This window comes from Dermacentor andersoni, chromosome 3 (genome assembly GCF_023375885.2).
Source record: "Dermacentor andersoni chromosome 3, qqDerAnde1_hic_scaffold, whole genome shotgun sequence".
NCBI lineage: Eukaryota > Metazoa > Arthropoda > Arachnida > Ixodida > Ixodidae > Dermacentor > Dermacentor andersoni.
Genome location: NC_092816.1, coordinates 229,755,205 through 229,773,833, shown reverse-complemented (window position 1 = coordinate 229,773,833; position 18,629 = coordinate 229,755,205). Strand labels below are relative to the sequence as shown.

The 18,629-nt window shown below is 47.2% G+C and overlaps 1 protein-coding gene across 4 annotated transcripts in view; it reads left to right on the top strand.

Moving 5' to 3' along the window:
- Positions 1-18,629, top strand: part of LOC126536594 (myeloid leukemia factor 1-like) — a 69,273-nt gene that overhangs the window by 38,389 nt on the left and 12,255 nt on the right. For 2 of the 4 annotated variants that reach the window (XM_050183628.3, XM_072287438.1), the window contains exons 4-5: positions 2,658-2,817; positions 11,800-11,914. In XM_050183628.3, the coding sequence (XP_050039585.1) occupies positions 2,658-2,817; positions 11,800-11,914 (275 nt within the window). The remainder of the gene's footprint in view (positions 1-2,657; positions 2,818-11,799; positions 11,915-18,629) is intronic. The other 2 variants (XM_055072794.2, XM_055072784.2) reach the window with 1 other exon arrangement.

The window sequence follows — 18,629 nt, the reverse complement described above, 5'->3', positions numbered from 1 at the left end:
TTGTATTTACGTGTTTGTGTTGTTTTTCCCTGTGACATAGTATTTTTTATACGCTTAACTTAACGTTCATGTATTACGTCTTCTCTTGTGCTTCACTCCTGCTTGGGCCCGACTGTGGCCTTCGGTATGTATATAAAAATATATATATATATATATATATAATATCCCAGGGCTGATTGCGGCTCCCTGTGCGTGTGGTGACTTATGGTGACCCAGATGCTACCGCATCGATTGGACTGCATAATTTCAGAACATTTTCCGCTATTATCATAACATGGGAATATGTAGTTTGATTGTAGTGCCACTGGTGTTTTCGGCTTCACGGGAAAGCCTGCACCATGCCGCTGCTTGATGCACTTTTACATGTTGTACACTACAGTTACAAAGCACGCTTCTACTACACGCTTCGTGTTGGTTTATTCTGTGTTTCGTCAGGGTTTCAAGGTGCACTGCTGTATTCTATTATTCCACCAAAACTGAGATTGCCAAACTGCTCCAAAATTAAATTTAGTCTCCGAAAATTGCTCCAAAATGGCTTGGGGCAGTCCCACCCCTGCGCTTCTGGCAAGTTGCCGGCTGTCGTCGCTGCTGTCAGTGTGGCCAGGGCAGCTGTGTTTAAATTGGAGCGCAATGGAATGCGGTTGAGTGGGCCCATCGACCGAGGTGCAAAACAAAGAAAAATAGGTGGAGGGCGCTGCGAGCTGTTGGAGAAGCATGCGCTGCAGCAGGTTCAGCCGGCGAGCGTGTCTGTCCCCAAGGCCACTATAACGTAAAACTGTTACAACCTGTTTTTATGCCCCTATGGGCGAGGCCTCAGCTATCGTGAAGGGCTAATGGCAGATTTGAAATAAAAACAGGTTGAAATAGTTTTACATTATACTAGAAAGTTAAGCATCAGGTGCTTTGGAATCGCCCTGCTCTATTCTGTTGAAATGGCTTTCAATTAACCAGAGTACAGTGGAAACCTCAAGGGACCAAGGAAATTGGTTCTGTTTATCAGGAGTTCCATTTGCTGAGAGACGAGGTGAATACAATTGCTTGAATACAATACCAACCAACCGTGAGGGTGGTGTTCCGTATAAGAGACAGTTCCATTTAAGCGATTTCCATTTATCGAGATTCCACTGTAGTTTGTAACTCTGGCTTCTCCGTAGCGTCTGTTGGTAAATTGCATTTCCAGGCACTTCAACCACACTGTTGACACATTAAAGAAAAATGTATTTATAAAAAATGTATTGTGTTACTTTTCGAAATTTCGGACTTGCTATTATAGAATGCATGTTTTTTTTTTTTGTGGTTGCTACCACTAATCGAAAATCTAAAGGCACTACAGTGGACTCTCACTTGAGTGAACTTCAAGTTCACTAAACTGAATATTCAGTAGAACATAGAACGACATAGGGCACAGCAGACATCGAGTTAAACTTTGAAATGCAATTTATGGAGTTATGTACATCAATACATACGAAGTACATAACAGTTACGTTGCTGCCTATCTCATTCTCAAAAAAATATATATATATAATATTCATTTACACTGGTGCTCTTAAAGTGCAAGAAGTAATAAAGCTGTCCACAGAGACTGTTTCTGTGAATTTCCTCTTGCACAGCTTGTTGCCGAGACACGTTGTCTCGCAACTTTCCAAGGCATCCTGCAGCCTCGGCTAGAATTACAGGATTTGAATCTGCCTCTGCCATTGCATCTTCCTCGTCGCACTCTACTTCTTCGGGACGAACACAGGAAACAATTTTCGGATCTGATAGTTCAGCACAGGTGACTAGCTCACTGTCACACTGCACATAGCCGCCGCGGGAAGGGGAATTTGGGGGCGGCGGGCATCGGCTATGCCCAAGTGCTGCAGAGTGCTAAAGTTTGTTGAACTGACTTAAAGAATGAGCCCGGGTCCACTGATCAAGTTCGCTCAACTGAAATATTCGCTATTCATAAATTTGTTTAACTGAAAAATTTTTGCATTGAATGCATAAGAAAACTGCTGGGAATTTAATGAAATGGTATTCATTACACTGACGTTCGTACAGCCGAGAGCTTGCTGTATTGTCAAAATTTGCATACACTAGGCAGTGTCAGTATCAGGGTATTCTACTTCAAACTTCAGCTTAAGACATTGCTTAACACAGTTGCAGTACAGTACAGTGCTTGTGTTGGTTTAGTCTGTGTTTCATCATGGTTTCGAAGTGTGCTGCCATATTCCATATTCGATTATTCCACAAAATTCAAGTTGGCCTGCTCTAAACTGCTTCAAAATGGAATTTTATCTGCTCCAAATTGCTCCAAAATGCAATTTTACTTGCTCCAAAAATTGCTCCAAAGTGACCTTGGGCAGTCCCACCCCTGCATAACATCAACCTTGTACCTATTGCCAATCATCTTGATACGGCGCAATACCGAATGCAGATACATGATTGCACCTATTAAGTGCTTGAGCGACTTCATCAAGGCACTTCCGTCCAGCAATCTTCATCTTTACCAACAATTGCCGAGAGTCGCATATAAAGAAACCAGGCATACCAGCAGAACCCAGTCACATGTCTTATAGTTGTTGCATGCCTCATAGTTATCGTAATGGAGTGGCTTGCATTATCTAAATGCGTCCAATGCGTGTTGCTTACCACCAAGCATAATTTCTGACTCTCAGGTGAAGGAGACCCGGCGATCACTGCAGGACAGTCGGTCAGGGCTGCAAGAGCTGACGATTGGCCACCACTTGGATGACCGGGCACACATTGTGGGACGCAAGCGCAATCGCCTGACAGGAGAGGAGGACCAGAGCGTGGAGTACGTCAACCTGGACGAGGGTGAGTGTTGTAGCATAGCCTCAGCCATCAGGCAACACTCTTGTTGATAACAAGAAATGAAATAGAGCGGCGATTTGCCAAGATGGTTTTTCATGCTCGAGTGCAAATTTTTGCTAAGAGGCATCAGCTGGTGCAGGCTTTGTGAATTGGATGGCTTTGGGAAGAGTTTGTCAGCCAAACAAAAGCGCAACCAGGATTCCAAGTGTCCTGAAGTTGAGTTTGTACTTCTTGAGTGGCTGAATAATGCCAGAAGTGCGAATCTCCCTGTTAATGAACCCGCACTGACCTCAAAAGGAGAAGCTCTAGCCCTCCAAATAGGCAAGCAGGGAGAATTTAAATGCAGCAATGGCTGGCTTGAACGCTTCAAGCGACGACACTGTGTATCTTCAAAACCAACTGTTGAACTGTTGGCGAAAGTGGAGCCATGGACTGTGACACCACGGAGGGATGGCATAATCATCAGCTGAGCTCCTTACTTCAGCAGTTATAAAGACATTTGCAACCTAGATGAGACTGCATTCTTTGACAAAAAGGAAGGCAAACATAGCAGGGAACAGGTTACTGTGTTGTTTGGTGGAAGTGCAACCAGTGAGGACAAGCTTCCTTTGTTGATACTGGAGACTGCAAAGAACTCGCAATGCCTAAAGACGGCGTTAGATGAAAACAGTAAACGTGCATGGGTGTCTGCAGCTGTTTTTGAGGAGCCTGTGTGCCTCTTGTATTGAAAGTTCAAGGTAAAGCATTGCCATGTGCTTTTTGTTGTGGACAACTGCCTCAGCCATGGGAAGATGGACGCTCTCGGAGTGATCACTGTGGAGTTTCTGCTGGCAAACACAGCCGCAATTTGCAGCCTATGGATCGGGCCTTTATTGAGACCACCTGAAAGCTACACAGCAAGAGTCTTTTACAACGCAGGCTCATCGCACATGGTGCCAACAAGGGCTACAACATCGACCTACTTGGTGCCATGCATTTAAACCATTCATGCAAAGAGCGGGCACCTGCATAGATTGCGAACTGTTTTGTGCTAGCCAGCTTTACCCAGTTGCACTTAGGCGAGCCTGCGTATGATCACCAGGTTTGCAATGATCTTTACGGCACTGTGCACATAATCTTTGGTGAAGAGGTGGAAGTCAACTTTGACCAATTTGCTTAGGCTGACATTTATGTTCCTGTCGTTGCCTCTACTATGGATGCCAAAGCATTAGACTTGGTTCTTTGTGTCCCCGATGAGGACAAAGAGCCGACAGACAGCCTCGTGATGTACAGCCGAACCCACTTATAACAATATTCAACGGCCACAAAAATTCGGTTGTTATAACCGATAATTGTTATGACAGGGTCGGATGTAAAAAAATGAAAATGGGGATGACGTAGCTGTTCCGAGAAAGCTTTAATGGCAGGGAGGTCAGTTCTCCTCCCCACCACTTTCCTCCATCTGGCTTCTGATTGTGTTGACTCGTTTAACTGCTTAACTCTGCATCCTGCACGCTCCGATCACGTGTTGTTAACAAGCCGTGGCTGTCGACGTTCAAGAATGGCACTGCTATAACTGCAAAGAGGGGTCATGGATGGCAAGTGACATACAAGCTCTGCCGACGCATCGCTTTTGTGGCCCCAAAAGGCGTCTTTTAAAAAATGCGGCAAGGTTGCCGCAGCAGCGTCTCGACTTGAGAAATCTAGAAGAAATGCTGGGACGTGATTGCCACAAGCATCTCGCCACGTGCTTCCCACTGGCTTGCACGAGAAAACTGCGTGTTTATCAGCCTTGCTTGCTTTACGCGAACTTTGCCAACATCCAGCTGCTCCACGTAGTGAAGTGGAAAGTCCCTCGGGAAAACAAGCCCACGAGGGACTGAATCATTTGCAAGACCTCCCGCAGGGACGACGTTGAGGCAGCCTGCTCTACTGCATCAGCGCTACCATCGTGGCTGTCACTGTCGTTATCCTATGCAAGCATGTTTGCAATGATCACCTCACCAGTTAGCACTTCTTTCCAAGTCTATAGCAGTGTGCTTTCTTTTCACCGGCAACGTCATGCATTGCCAATGATCAGCGGGCAGATCAGCCATCTTCCATTTTGGCGGCGGGTCCGACGAGGCAGAGAAACAATGTGGCCAGGAACGACTTCGATGCAACAAACAAACACAAGGACGAACGACTTAATCTGTTAGCAGAATTGGGAAGAATAAGGGCCATAGAATAAAGAACCAACTGTGAAGGCCCAGCGACCAGTCTGGGAGCAGCGTTTACAGCGCAAGTTGGTGTTAGTCCATTCCTGTTTCAGAGGGTGGTGCGGCACGGAGCTATGTTCGTGTTCGGATCGGTGGAAGGGCGACGAGTACTCGTGGAGAGAAGCACACGGCGTCAGTTCGGGTGGCGGGCGATCATGCCACGGCTCGCATATTATGTGTATTTTTTATTTTGAAGGATTTCACATTCAATTACCTTTCGGCATGGACACCCAGCAGCCAGACTTCGTTATAACTGACAATGTGGCATGGAGACATTGTAGCAAGTGGCTTATTTCCCCATAGAAAACATACAAAATTTGACGGTGCAGCAGTTTTTCATTTTCATTGCTATAACCGATATAGTGTTAGAACCGGTATCATTATAAGTGGGTTTGACTACCAACAGTGGTGCAGATGCAGCAGAGCCTCCATCTACTGCAAAACAAAGGTGAATGCACGGGCGGTGACCACAACCTCATCGGTGCCTGAACAAACTGTAGCGGGCATTACTTGCACTCTGCAGAAACACTTGGCCCAAGCACCCAGTGGACCTTGCTTGACTGCCTTTTTTCACCTCAGTGAAGGTTCGCTTCATTGAATGTCTTGCACTTGTAACAGCGTTACACGGCTACTTTCAGTTGCGATCAAGCCTGATGTGGATGGAAATTCTTGATCATGTTTGGCTCTCTGCCACAGCTTGTACCAAGGAGCCAATTACAATCCAGAAGTTGAGTCGCGATTGAAAATGCGCCACATGACACTCGTATTAGACTTCTGTAGAGTTGTGCTACTCCCTCTACTCTCTTTACTTTTAAGAGGTCGTCGCTTTCAACTAATCGCTGCTTACATTGAATTTTTTCAATGTCCCATTCACTTTATCATAATGTTTTACTGTATGCGCTGTGTCATTTGTGAAAAAAACATAACTTGGCTAGCTACAGTTTTTGGCACTACTTGTTATGTAGCATGAGAGCTGATCATAATTAGCAATGTTATCACTAATTATTCATCCTGTCAAAGCATTTATGGTTTCATTCTATGATTATTAGAGATAGAACTCATGAAAGCATACAAGTCAAAATTTAAAAAAAATTGCAGATATAACGCACCTTTTGGAGTCTACGTGAAGTGAAGCTTTGTGTGCTTGTGCATAAGTTTATCTGTGTTCCTGCTTACATGGTGCTCATGCTTATGAAGGGAGCGCACAAGATGTCTGGTGAGTAATTGCTTTGTTTCTGATTGATTAGGCATCTTGTATGGTATTGCACACCATGCACAGACTTCCAGAATCGTCCTGAAAAAGTGCTTATTGAAGTGACGGTCGGCCAGCGTGAAGTGCTGAAGCTTACTGATTGCTCTGGTTTCATGTCTCTCGACTAGGCGTGCTTCGTGTTGTTTGCGTCCAAAACTGACTCGCTGCCCTTGTTTGTGTGTAGGTGCATGCAAGTAGACGTGTACTCTCCACTTCCACGGCAGGTAGTCTCCGGTCCCGCGACGCACACCAACTACTAAATCCACACGCATAATGCATGTGTAGGCAGAGCTGTGCCAAATAATTATGTCCAACTTGGTTAAGAAATGACTACAAATGGCAGATAAGAAAAAAAGAAAACTGCATGATTACATTGATCTCTTGTTATCCATTATAGTGGTATGTTCACTCTTGGTGATTGGCCAGGAATGGGCACATATCCAGCAGTCCAAGTTGTCTGTGTATGTCCACAAGTTGAACCCCTAACTTTACATGGTAGAATATTTGAAATTTTGCAAATCCAGATAGAGGAATCTGCAAAATTCTGCAGCAACACTGAACAGACATAAGGTACATGCAACAGTGGCCGCGCTGAGGAAATGTCCACACGCTGTCCATAGCATGCGAGCCGACATTGTCCTTGGGTACACCGCTGGTGTCCGCTGGTCACAGCAGCAGCTTTGCAGACTTGACGGCACGATTCCAGGCCAGGACTCCGGAAACGGCGACGCAGTAGTCGGAAAGAGCAAGCGTCGCTCGCGCTGACTGCTGACAGCTACTGGCGAGAGCCTCAGTAGCTGTCGGTGACCGCCGGCTCTTTTCTCCGCCGCCGAGGGTTGCAAGCTGGATACAGGCGGCCGCCGAAGTCGCTGCGCCGAACTCGCCACAGCATCACCATTGCCCGGTGGCTCGATCATAGTCCGGGGGTAGCAGCGCAGACGATGTGCAGGTGACGGCAAACCAGGGGCGACTCCAATCACACTGCGTACACTCAACACACTCGGCAAACACTAAAGTAGTTCAAGGGAGAGGAAGTCTGCATGCGCATCGCCCACGTGGTACGATGTTCAACTCAGCTAGCAAAAGATCGGGCAGCTACTCAGATGCTAAGCTCACGTGAACGAAGCTCGCTTCCTTGAGTCGAACGAGTAATTTCAATTCGTGCGAGGCTAAATAGAATGAAAGAAGCAAATTGCAACACCTCAACGCCATGGTCCACCAGGTTGTGTCCCTCCACGTGCGACAGGCAGCTTCGTAAAGCCTTAGGCCTAAATCGTCGCTACCCTGACAACAACCGGCATCCAAAAACAACACCCAAAATGAGCTCGACACAGGCAGCCGTGAGGAGACGTCAGCTCTGTGAGGTGGTCCTACTCCGCTCGGTGCACACAGCATCCGAGTTGACAGCGCCCACCGTCCCAGACTGTGTCGGAGTGCCCGGTGCCAGGCCGCAATACCAGTCAGCCAGTAGTGGCACCCGTGGCCCGCGGCCACCCGGCTCCCAGAGCCGCGACTTCATCCGAGTCAAAGAGATAGAAGATGCTATTTACATAAGAAATTCGGACCACCCACGAGGCTTCCGTACTCGCTCGCTTCAGGCTTGCGAATGCTCTGCGGGCGCTAAGCCTAGCTCTCCCAGGATGCAGACCACGTGGCTCTTGTACAGACGAATGTCATTAAAGAAAACACTTGCGAAAAGGCTTAGCATGTAGACATGTTCAAGCACAGTTCAGCCACCATCGCCTCGCTCAAGAAAGCACACTGCCAACGCTAGCGATCAAAATCCACGCTAGCCCTACGCTTCGGTTCAAGCAAAGGTCTCGAATGAAGCAAAACTGTTAAATCTATCGTCCGATGCCCCAAGAGGTCCACGTTGGGCCGCCAGATGTGGGGTTCTCATGCCCATGCTCTTGGGACAAAGGAACGACAGTACAGTAGTGCAAACAATCACAAGGGCATTTATTGCACCTTTCATAGATCAATTCCAGCTAGCCGAGTTGCTATCCAAAAAACATGCCAATGGGTGCGCGACAAATCTAGAAGTCCGACTCACCGCGACCGGATAGCGAGCGAATATGTTCGCCCCATGCTGGATCCCAATGCCTGGTCGTTCGCGTGTACTGTCACGTGAACGGTGGTGCGTGCCAAGGCGGCCACGCGAGACGGTCTCGCAGAAGCATGGATCAGCGCACGCACGGCACGGCACGTCTGCACTGCTTGCTGTCCCGAACCAAAGAGAAAGCGCCTTCTCTTTCGGCGCCCAAGTAACCCCGCCTGTCGGCGGCGTTAGCAGCGCAACACTCGCACCATCTCTCGTACTGCGCCTCGACCACCGCGGGCGCCAGGCCACGTGAGCCGTGCGGAAAAACAACATATCAGGGGACGCGTGAGAGTTGCGCATCCCCACAAATGCAAGGATCTTTTTGCAACGAGTGACTGAGTACTAGTCACCGAATTTGACTGAGGAGTGCTTTCGTCATCAGGCAAGTGCTTGAATGTCCCGGGGGAGTCTCTGATCATGTCCTGCATTTTCCTCAATTTCTCTATTATTAAGGCTCTGTTTGGGATAATATTTACTACTCCTTAGAGATTCTCGAGCACTAGTCTATAACTTTAGCTTGACCTAATATTTGCCTTTAGTGTCCCTTTAGTGCATCCAGGAATTTGACCACCATGTCGTGCTTCGCTGGCGATTGTGGATTCCAGCGTTTGCAATCGGCTTTGCTTTCTCAGCGTTCCTGAACCTCCAGCGCTGTCTTCCGATGATTCTTCGCCACTTTTTCGCTTTGAAGAGTCTCTTGTTCCTTCATTCTTATGATGATGGTTGCTCCCAGTGTACTCGTGAATAGTTCACCTGCCCCGACGGTCCGCTGTTCACGCACAAGGTCAGCAAAAAAGGACTCCTCCATCTTTGTAATAGCTGGCATGCTTGTATTCTTGAGCAAGTTCTTTGGCTTTCTTTTTGCTTAAATGAGATCCGGAGGGAGCCATCTTGATTACCAACTCGGAAAATAAAGCAAATGGTAAAATGCTGCACTTTCTATTGCTGCGCAAACATTGGATGGACAGATGACTGCGGCTGGGCCACTTAGCCATGTTTTTTATAAGGTCAGAATATTCTAATATAAAGTTAATTTTCTTCTACAGTAAAAGATGATGAGTCAGTAGAAACCCTTTTAATATTAATAAATAAGAAAACGCTACTTTCCTGTCACTTTTGGCACCGTTCACTTGATCTGTCATTTTTAAGATGCGTAGGGCCAGCTTGTGAAAACCATGATTGATTGATTGATTTTATTTATTTACCACACGCAGTGTGAGAAACCATGAGAAACAATTGTTTCTCCGTAGCTTCAAAAAGTATCAATTCCAGGATTTCTCGTGGAATTGTGGAAAGCTAAGGCCTACATGGTGTATCTGGCAAGGAAATGAGAAACGCCACGCCGAGGGAAAGAGCCAAACAAAGCTTTGCTTTAGAACTTAGCTGTCAATGGTCCTTCAAGTGTTCAGTTAAAAGCAGTAAGAGCAAATGGGAAAGGAAAGCAGTCAGGATTGCAGGCTGTTGAAAGTTGAGAGATAAGAATTGTAAAATATGAAAATAACCCAATGCAAAAGCAGAAAAGGTGCGCTAAAGTTCAGATAAAGATGATAATAAAATAATTAGTGACATCATTAATATGCAATAATATGCAGCTTGCAAGAAAGATAACTTTGTAGAGGAATAACGTAGAAAAGTTGTTTCCATTTCAAGCAAGCTGAAAGGGATACTAAAGACTGTTCGTTAACGAATAAGTCTATATTCTTTCATTTTATGGTAAGTTGCTGCTTAGAAAAAGATTTCTAAGTATTTTTTTCATATTGGGTCATCGTAACACACTCAGTTTGCCATACTAGCCAAGTTTAGTTTTTGACTCCGTGAGAACACCGGTAAAAAAATTAACTAGGCCCAAGCAGAAGTAACGATGCAGTAGGTGTCTCGCGTCTAATCAAACATCCTCTCATTGTTTTGTTGAAAAGTAATTTATGGCTTGGCTTATTTTCTTGGATATAAGTCGTGCTTGGAGATGCAAGCCTTATGCAGGAGGGTCAACTAGGACGACCTTTTGAGCAGGGCTGGTGGAAAGAAAGTGCCCTTTAGCAGCTGAGGCCGATCGAACACGGGGCAGATCGGGTGTTGCCTCGGTGATCGGCTCGAAAAGAACATGCTGAAAGTATGGCAGCAGGTGCACTGTTGGTCACACAGATGCAGGCGAAAACTTGAGGCTGTCATCAAAAGGCATGCCGATCATCAAGGCGTTCACAATTATGAAAGCCTCCTGTGTCAGCATTCAAAAAGATGACGAAGGAATTGCATATCTTCTTCATAAACACTCTGCACACGGTGACAGTCACTGACGCAATACAGTAAAACCTCGTTAAACCGTACCCGCTTAAACAGTAGTTTCGTTTTCAAAGTAGTAAAATCAAATCCCTGGCTCAGTGGCCATTGAACATAATGTGTTTTGTATCCGCATAAACTGTACCAGGTTATTGTGTACGTATCGATTAACACGTAGTGTTTCCACTTTTCGTCGCGCAAACTTGGTGGTGCGTCGTCTCCATTAGGGGGCCCGACAGAACAACAAGCCTTTAGAGATCAGAACGGCCTCCAAGCGCTCTGTGCGTTTGCGCATGAAGCAACATCAACACCATTTCGGTGCCGTGCCAGAGAACATTGTGGCCTCGTACTAACAAGGAGTCACGTCATGCCGAAGCTCGGATAAAAAAAGACGCCAGGTGCTCAGCATAGAAGAAAAATTAGACATCATTCATGCTATCGAACGTGGCACGAAGAAGTTGGCACTGGCACACGACAGGGATCTACTGTTGACTATGGTGTGTGGCATGTGGAATGCAAAGAAGTTGCTCAGCAGCGCTTCTGCGACCGCGAAGAAATGTCGGCTGTGAGGTTCGACTTTTTGCCATTGTTGCCTCTGTTGTTGCCGAAGTGTCGGAAAGTGACAGCACGGGCGATACAGGCCCGACAGTGGCAGAAGCTGCGCGTTACGTCAGCCTCATGAATGCAATCGTCACGACGAGAACAGCACCCCGCAATGAAAAAGGCACCCTGCGACTTCTGCAGTGCTACGGCCCGTGTGCACAGAGAACATGCAGTGCCAACAAGGAATCTACCATGAGAGTGTTTGCAGAGAAGGGGCTGGCTGAAAAGCTGGCTTACAGCTTCAGTATGTTTGAGGCTGCTGTCGTCGCTGCTAGGCCATGGCAGCATCAATCGAAAATAACACTTTTGTCAGGCGAAGTGAATAAATGCTTGTTTTCTTCCCCTTCCATCACACTCTCTGTGAGTTCTGTTTTTGACAGGTAAATGGGCAATCTCATGCTATTTTGTTTAAGCAGTACTGCTTAGTACATACTTTTTCTGAGCTCTGGCCAACTACGGTTTAACGAGGTTTCACTGTAGTGTTTTCAGCCAGTTTATTCTAACATGTTATGCAGAGGAGGCCGAAGGCTTCGGCCACGAGTGGCAGCAGCGGGCACAGTGCATGAGCCGGCCGCACTCCATGTATGCCGCCCTGCCAAGCCGCACCGTGCCAGCCCTTCCCCCCACCAGGTGAGGAAAATGCAACTAGGCAGGCAGGATGAACCGGGAATTCAGGCCCCGCATCATTCGAGAGTGAGAACTGAAGTTTCTCGGTCATGTGTGTAGTCGCACTGTTTCTGCTAATGTGTTCCAGCTTGCCCAGCAGGAAGGTTGGCATGATCCCTTGAAGCCTTTTGATTCCAGCTTGCATGCACAGCAGAAACCAAGTCTTGAAATGAAACGACCCTCACAGCTGAAGGCTTGCTCGGCACTGCAGGTGGCTCCTATTGTGTGCTGTCTGCGGGCTTTCTCCCAAAAAGCACCCTGCCCAATGTGCCTTGGTAGCACAGAGAAGTAATAAATCAGTTTGTTTAGAGGCAGCACCGTAGGCTCTGTTTTAGGTAAGGCTGACAGAAAAGTTGACTTAGCAGCTCCTGCCCTTTTGTGATGGCCTTATAGTTAGCATGCCATAAAATCCCATGAGGCATTGTTGTAGGTTTGCAAAAAAGAAAAAAGCTTGGTCCAATCGTATACTGCTGCGTATTACCAACCGTACATTGATAATATTTTTTTTACGTTCCTCCTCACTTTTCTCAACTGGAGGCTTCCTCCTAGAGGCGCTAATCTGTGCAGTCCACGGCAAGTGCACGTATTAAATGAGTAGCAGCTAGCTTATCCAGTGCCTACTGGTCTTGCACTTCAATGCTGCAAATGAGCAACAAGAGTGTAGTAAATGACATGAAGTATTGCATGCATTCAGAACACAGGAACACATACAGGGTGTTTTTTAGCTGCACCAAATTTTTTAAAGGTTGCTCAGAGCAGATAGCACAATCCTAACCCTTTATTTAAATTACTCGATCAGGCAGCCATTACTTCTGTGACAAATCAAAATGTTCAGATCAAAATGCATTGTGATGCATGCGCCTGCGGCAATATTTTGCATTGCAGTCGCAGTATCTGAAACGGCTTTAATGCAATACCTTAGTTTGAGCGAGTTCGCTCGCCTTGACAGTTTTAATAAAAACATGCTAAAGACGAAAGGAACACAAGTGCCAGTCCTGTCGTATGTGTTCCTTTCGTCTTCATATTTAATGTGTTTTTATGAAAACTGGCTTTAATGTGTTGAAGTGTACTGATAGCAAAAAGAACTAACCACTTTTCAGTGAATGATACGCCTCCAGTCGTTTGTTATCAGAAATAGTATCACCACACTGCTGCAAGAAAGCAAAAAAGAGGCCTCCTGGACTCCTGGTCAGATACGGACGTTCCACAATAAAGTATGAATGGCATTCAGTCTCCTCGCTGAGGGGTTCAGGGCATGTGGTGCTGAACTGGAGGTGCCTGCTCACCGTGCTTGTCTTGTAGAATTTCCGCAAACAGCATTTTAGGGTTCCTGCGAGTGGCCAAAACGTATCTGATGCCAAGCTTCACTCTGACAAATTTGTACATTACAGTTTGGATTGAACAAAACCACCGAACGTCACATTCTCACTTTGCGGAAAGACTATCGCAACAGCAGCGCATAGGACTCGGTGCTGTGCGATTTGCAAGCCCACAGTCAGTGCTGAATGTATTTCAGTGCAGGCTGTGGACCTGTACAAGGGACATATCAGTGGGAACGGACTTGCATGTTCTACAGGCTGAAAGCCATTTTCAAATCTATTAGCATCTACATGGGCAACTCGTTACCGACATATGATGATTGCCCATGTATGTGGCGTACTGTAACAGACCTCGGCAGGGCACGTTACGCACAGTTCACAGTACAGCTGTGCTGATGGTGGCACAGTGCATACAGGCTGGTTTGCTTCTGCACTGCGTCTCTCTCCTTTATCGTGAATAAAAACATCCAACAAACATTTTGAAGTATGCTAGGAACTCCACGGCCACACGACGTGGGCTTTGAGGTTAGCGTTGCGATAAGATTATCAAAGACTATTCTGTAGCCTGAGTGACTTGCGATGTTCGCACGCAAAAATAAAAATACAGTCGCCGACCGTTTATTCGGGCCTCACGGGGACCACGGAAATGTCCGAATAAACAGGTGTCCGAAAAAACAGATTCAGAAAAAAAATCTTTTATTTCCACGCCCTATTTGGGTGCGGCAGCAGGCGCGAAGAAATCATGAATGCGCCGTTGCACGCTGTTGCGTTTACGCGCAATCAGATCAGCCTCAATCTCGGAGAGGGTCGTGCGGTCACTGTAGGCGGCTGAAAGCACAGTCACTGCTTGTACAAGCTCCGCGTGCGACGGCAGCGGCGCACATGGTGCGTCATCCTCGGACTCAAGAGTCATCATCCGGCGGGGCAGCACAAACCTGACGAATTATCTCGTCGTCGTCAAGTTCTGCGCACGTCAGTACAGAACTGTCAGCATCTGTAAAACTATCAAATGAGACAGTGTCTGGAATCGCAATGCCACCACTGCTCAAGTCTTGAAGAAAATTTTCGGCTTCAGTAGGGAGCCCATCTGAAGGCGACAGATCTGGGGCCTCCATGGCACTCACTTCATCGGTTATAACAAATCCAGCGTGCCGAAAGCAGTTATGTAGACTGGCAGGGGCCACCACCTTGCAGGCATCCGCAAGCATGTTTATAGCCGACAGAAGGCCAACAGCGTACTGCTTGCCGGCGTCGATGCAGACGACCATGCGGTTCAAGAGGCGTGCTCGGTATAGGACCTTCAAATTTTTTATAATGCCCTGGTCCATGGGCTGGAGGACACTCGTGGTGTTGGGCGGCAGGAATTCCAAGCGGATGCACTCGAGATCATGGATGTGACCGTGTGCACCGCAGTTATCCATAAAAAGCAATACCTTCCGGTTTTGCGACTTGAACTTCCTGTCAAGTTTGCGGACGTAGTCGCTGAACAGCTGCTGTGTGATCATGCTTTTTTGTTGGCCTCATACCAGACGGGCAGCGACTTCGCTCCCTTGAAGCACCTCTGTCTTTTTGATTTGCCAATCACAAGAAGCGGAAGCTTCTCTGTCCCCAACATGTTGCTGCCTACCATGATGGTGACGCGCTCTTTACTGTGCTTCCCACCGTGGCAGGGATCGCCAGACACAGAAAGGGTCTTATCAGGGAGCATCTTATAGAATAGGGCGGTTTCGTCACAGTTAAAAACGTCGTCTGGCGAAAACTGGGACAACAGCGACTCCAGAGTCTCCGAGCAATAATTCGCAACAAGGGTCCGGTCGACGGCACCACTCTCGCCGCACATCCTCTTGAAAGCGAGGTCGTACCTTTTTTTGAAGTTACGGAGCCATCCGTCACTGAACATAAAGCCCTCGATGTTCATCCGGAGAGCGAGCGTCTCTGCCTTCTCCTTCAGAAGGTCTCCAGACACAGGAATCCGCTTGGCAACTGTAGCACACAACCACATGTGGAGGGCTTCTTTGAGCTTTGGGTGGCTGCCGTCTCTAAAATTTTTCCTTTCCAAGCTGGAGGAAGACTTTGTTGCTTCGCCGAGAATCTTCGTCTGGTTTCTCATATAATCCGAGACCGTCTGCTTCGAGATGTTAAATTCTCGAGCAACTCCGCTTTGAGACCGGCCGCTCAGGACCTGTTGCACAATGGCGATCTTTTTCGCCATTGACATTGTGGTATATTTGGTACCACGCTTGCCAGCATTTCCCAGCGCACTATCGGCGCCATTGGACACTTGATGCGATGTTTCCGTATACTAAACCGTTCGATCACCGTGACCTCGACACAGCACACAAACACCACTACACTGTCATGCCGGCACCATTCGCGCAAACTAAAAACGTGGCCTACTCACAGCGTCGTGCACGAAGAAAGAAACAAATCAGCAGCTGGATTGCCTTGACATGGCTATGGTGACATGGCTTACTAAGCTGAGACCGGAACTGCTGTAGTCACTCATGGCCACTCTACTGAACCAGGCAGAAACGATGATGATGGGCGGGGATTTTCAGTAGCGCCACCTCGTGGGGCAGCAAGGAGGCTCAGTTCAAAACAAAAATGGCGTTCAGCAAGTCGAGCCTTGCACCGGACAGAGTCGGTGGGGGCGAGTGCCATCGATCGAGTTGGCTCAAGGAGTGTCCGAAAAATCGGACGAGAGGTTGACGCTGTCATGCCGGCACCATTCGCGCAAACTAAAAACGTGGCCTACTCGCAGCGTCGTGCACGAAGAAACAAATCAGCAGCTGGATTGCCTTGACATGGCTATGGTGACATGGCTGACTAAGCTGAGACCGGAACTGCTGTAGTCACTCGTAGCCACTCTACTGAACCAGGCAGAAACGGTGGTGATGGGCGGGGATTTTCAGTAGCGCCACCTCGTGGGGCAGCAAGGAGGCTCAGTTCAAAACAAAAATGGCGTTCAGCAAGTCGAGCCTTGCGCCGGTCAGAGTCGGTGCATGATGCCCTCGATCGAGTTGGCTCAAGGAGTGTCCGAAAAATCAGACGAGAGGTTGCAAGGTGTCCGAACTTTCGGCAGTTGTTATACATTGTGGTCTATGGGGAGAATGGCAGTGCCGCGAAGCTGACCAAATAATCGAGCATGTCCGAATTTTTGGAGTCCGGAAAATCGGTCGGTGACTGTAACAGCATTTGATGCAGGCTTGGACAAATAAGTCACTCACTTCCCGCCTTTCACGATCTCTGGACACTGTCTGAACAGTGCGAAGTTTTCAGACAAGCTTCAGGTAGGCATACTTTATACTGACAATTATCGATATATCGAACTAGTGCGCTTTCTCTTTTGAGTTGATATATCCAGGATCGACTGTAATTTAAATCCACAGGCACTAATCCACACTGGTTCGGATGCAATACCATATTTACTTGAATCTAACGTGCACTTTTTCCTAAATAAAATGTGTCCAAAAATTGTATGCGCTTTAGAATCGAGTGTGACCCTAGATCTGTGCTACCATATAGCCATCGGCATTTCAAAAGGGCCACCTCGTACGCACTTCGAGCCTAGCTACCGTAGCTTCCACCATGTGCTGTAGTATGTGTGCTTAGGTTACTCCACCTTCCCTTTTTCTACGTTTGTTCTATCAGCACGTAAGTGCTGACTGCGAAGAGATGCCGAGTGTCCATCACGATGCTGCAATGAAAAGGAAAGTGATCACGTGTGTGGAGACGGGCAGAAATTGGACCGCATCACGGGCGTTCGGAGTTTCCGAAACTTGCATGCGGGACTGGCGCAAACAGGAAAGGCATTGTACTCCAGCAGCTGCTACGTAGCCCCGGCCGCGCAGCCCCTATCTTTAAAGCAATCTGCAACGGAGACAAGAGTCTGCATGTAGGCGCACCGTGCTGTGTTCTTGTCGCTTAGTTCGCATCAAAGCGAGAGGCCACACAAAGGTCAATTCACTTGCTCCTGCTACCACACTTCTTCACTCCAGCGTTCTGATAACAAGTTTCCACGGTCATTGAGTGAGACGTGTTCATGTTTGCTTGTGTGCATGTGACAGCATGCTTGTTAATTTAGTAAGCGAATGTTTACAAGTTTATACGGCCGCTAAGACTACTATCTTACTTCTTGTATATCTGTCTTCTAATTTGCTATTGCAGCAGGCACGTACCCAGGATTTTTTTTCGGGGGGGGCCCACCACCTCCATCATCATCATCATCACCACCAGCCTGTTTTATGTGCACTGCAGGACGAAGGCCTCTCCCTGCGATCTCCAATTACCCCTGTCCTGCGCCAACTGATTCCAACTAGCGCCCGCGAATTTCCTAATTTCATCGCTCAACCTAGTGTTTTGTCGTCCTCGATTGCGTTTCCCTTCTCTTGGTACCCATTCTGTAACCCTAATTGTCCAACGGTTATCTAATCGGCGCATTACATGACCTGCCCAGCTTCATTTTTTCCTCTTGATTTCAATTTGAATATCGTCTATACCCGTTCGCTCTCTGATCCAAACCGCTATCTTTCTCTCTCTTAACGTTGTGCCTAGCAATCTTCGTTCGATCGCTCTTTGCGCTGTCCTTAACTTGCTCTCAAGTCTCTGCCCCATATGTCAGCACTGGCAAAATGCACTGATTGTACACTTTACTTTTTAATAATAATGGTAAGTTTCCAGTCAGGAGCTGGCAATGTCTGCCGTATGCGATCCAACCTATTTTTATTCTTCTGTGAATTTCCTTCTCATGATCAGGGTTCCCTGTGATTGATTGACCTAGGTAAACGTACTCCTTCACAGTCTCTAGTGGCCAACTGGCGATCCTGATCTCTTGTTCCTTTGTCCAGCTATTTATAATTATATTCATCTTCTGCATATTATTATTCAACCCCACTCTTACACTCTCTCTGTTAAGGCCTCCAATCATTTGGTGTAACTCGTCTGCATTGTTGTTGAATAGAACAATGTCATCGGCAAACCGAAGGTTGCTGAGATATTTGCCGTCGATCTTTATTCCTAAGCCTTCCCAGTTTAATAGCTTGAATTCTTCTAAGCACGCAGTGAATAGCTTTGGAGAAATTGTGTCTCCCTGTCCGACCCCTTTCTCTATAGGTATCTCCCCTGCTTTTCTTGTGTATAATTAAGGTAGCTGTAGAACCTCTGGATATTCTTCCGCGAAGGACGAGTCAGTAAGACGAGAAACTATTTACAGATTATATTTACGACAACGGTTGCAGCGCTGACCGGTTAGATTCACAGCGCGAGCCCAGTTCGTTCTTCCTCCTCTTTTCTGGAGTGATGGCGCCCACGTGCATCGTTCAAACAAACAAATACCACACGCATGTAGCAATACTTTCCAA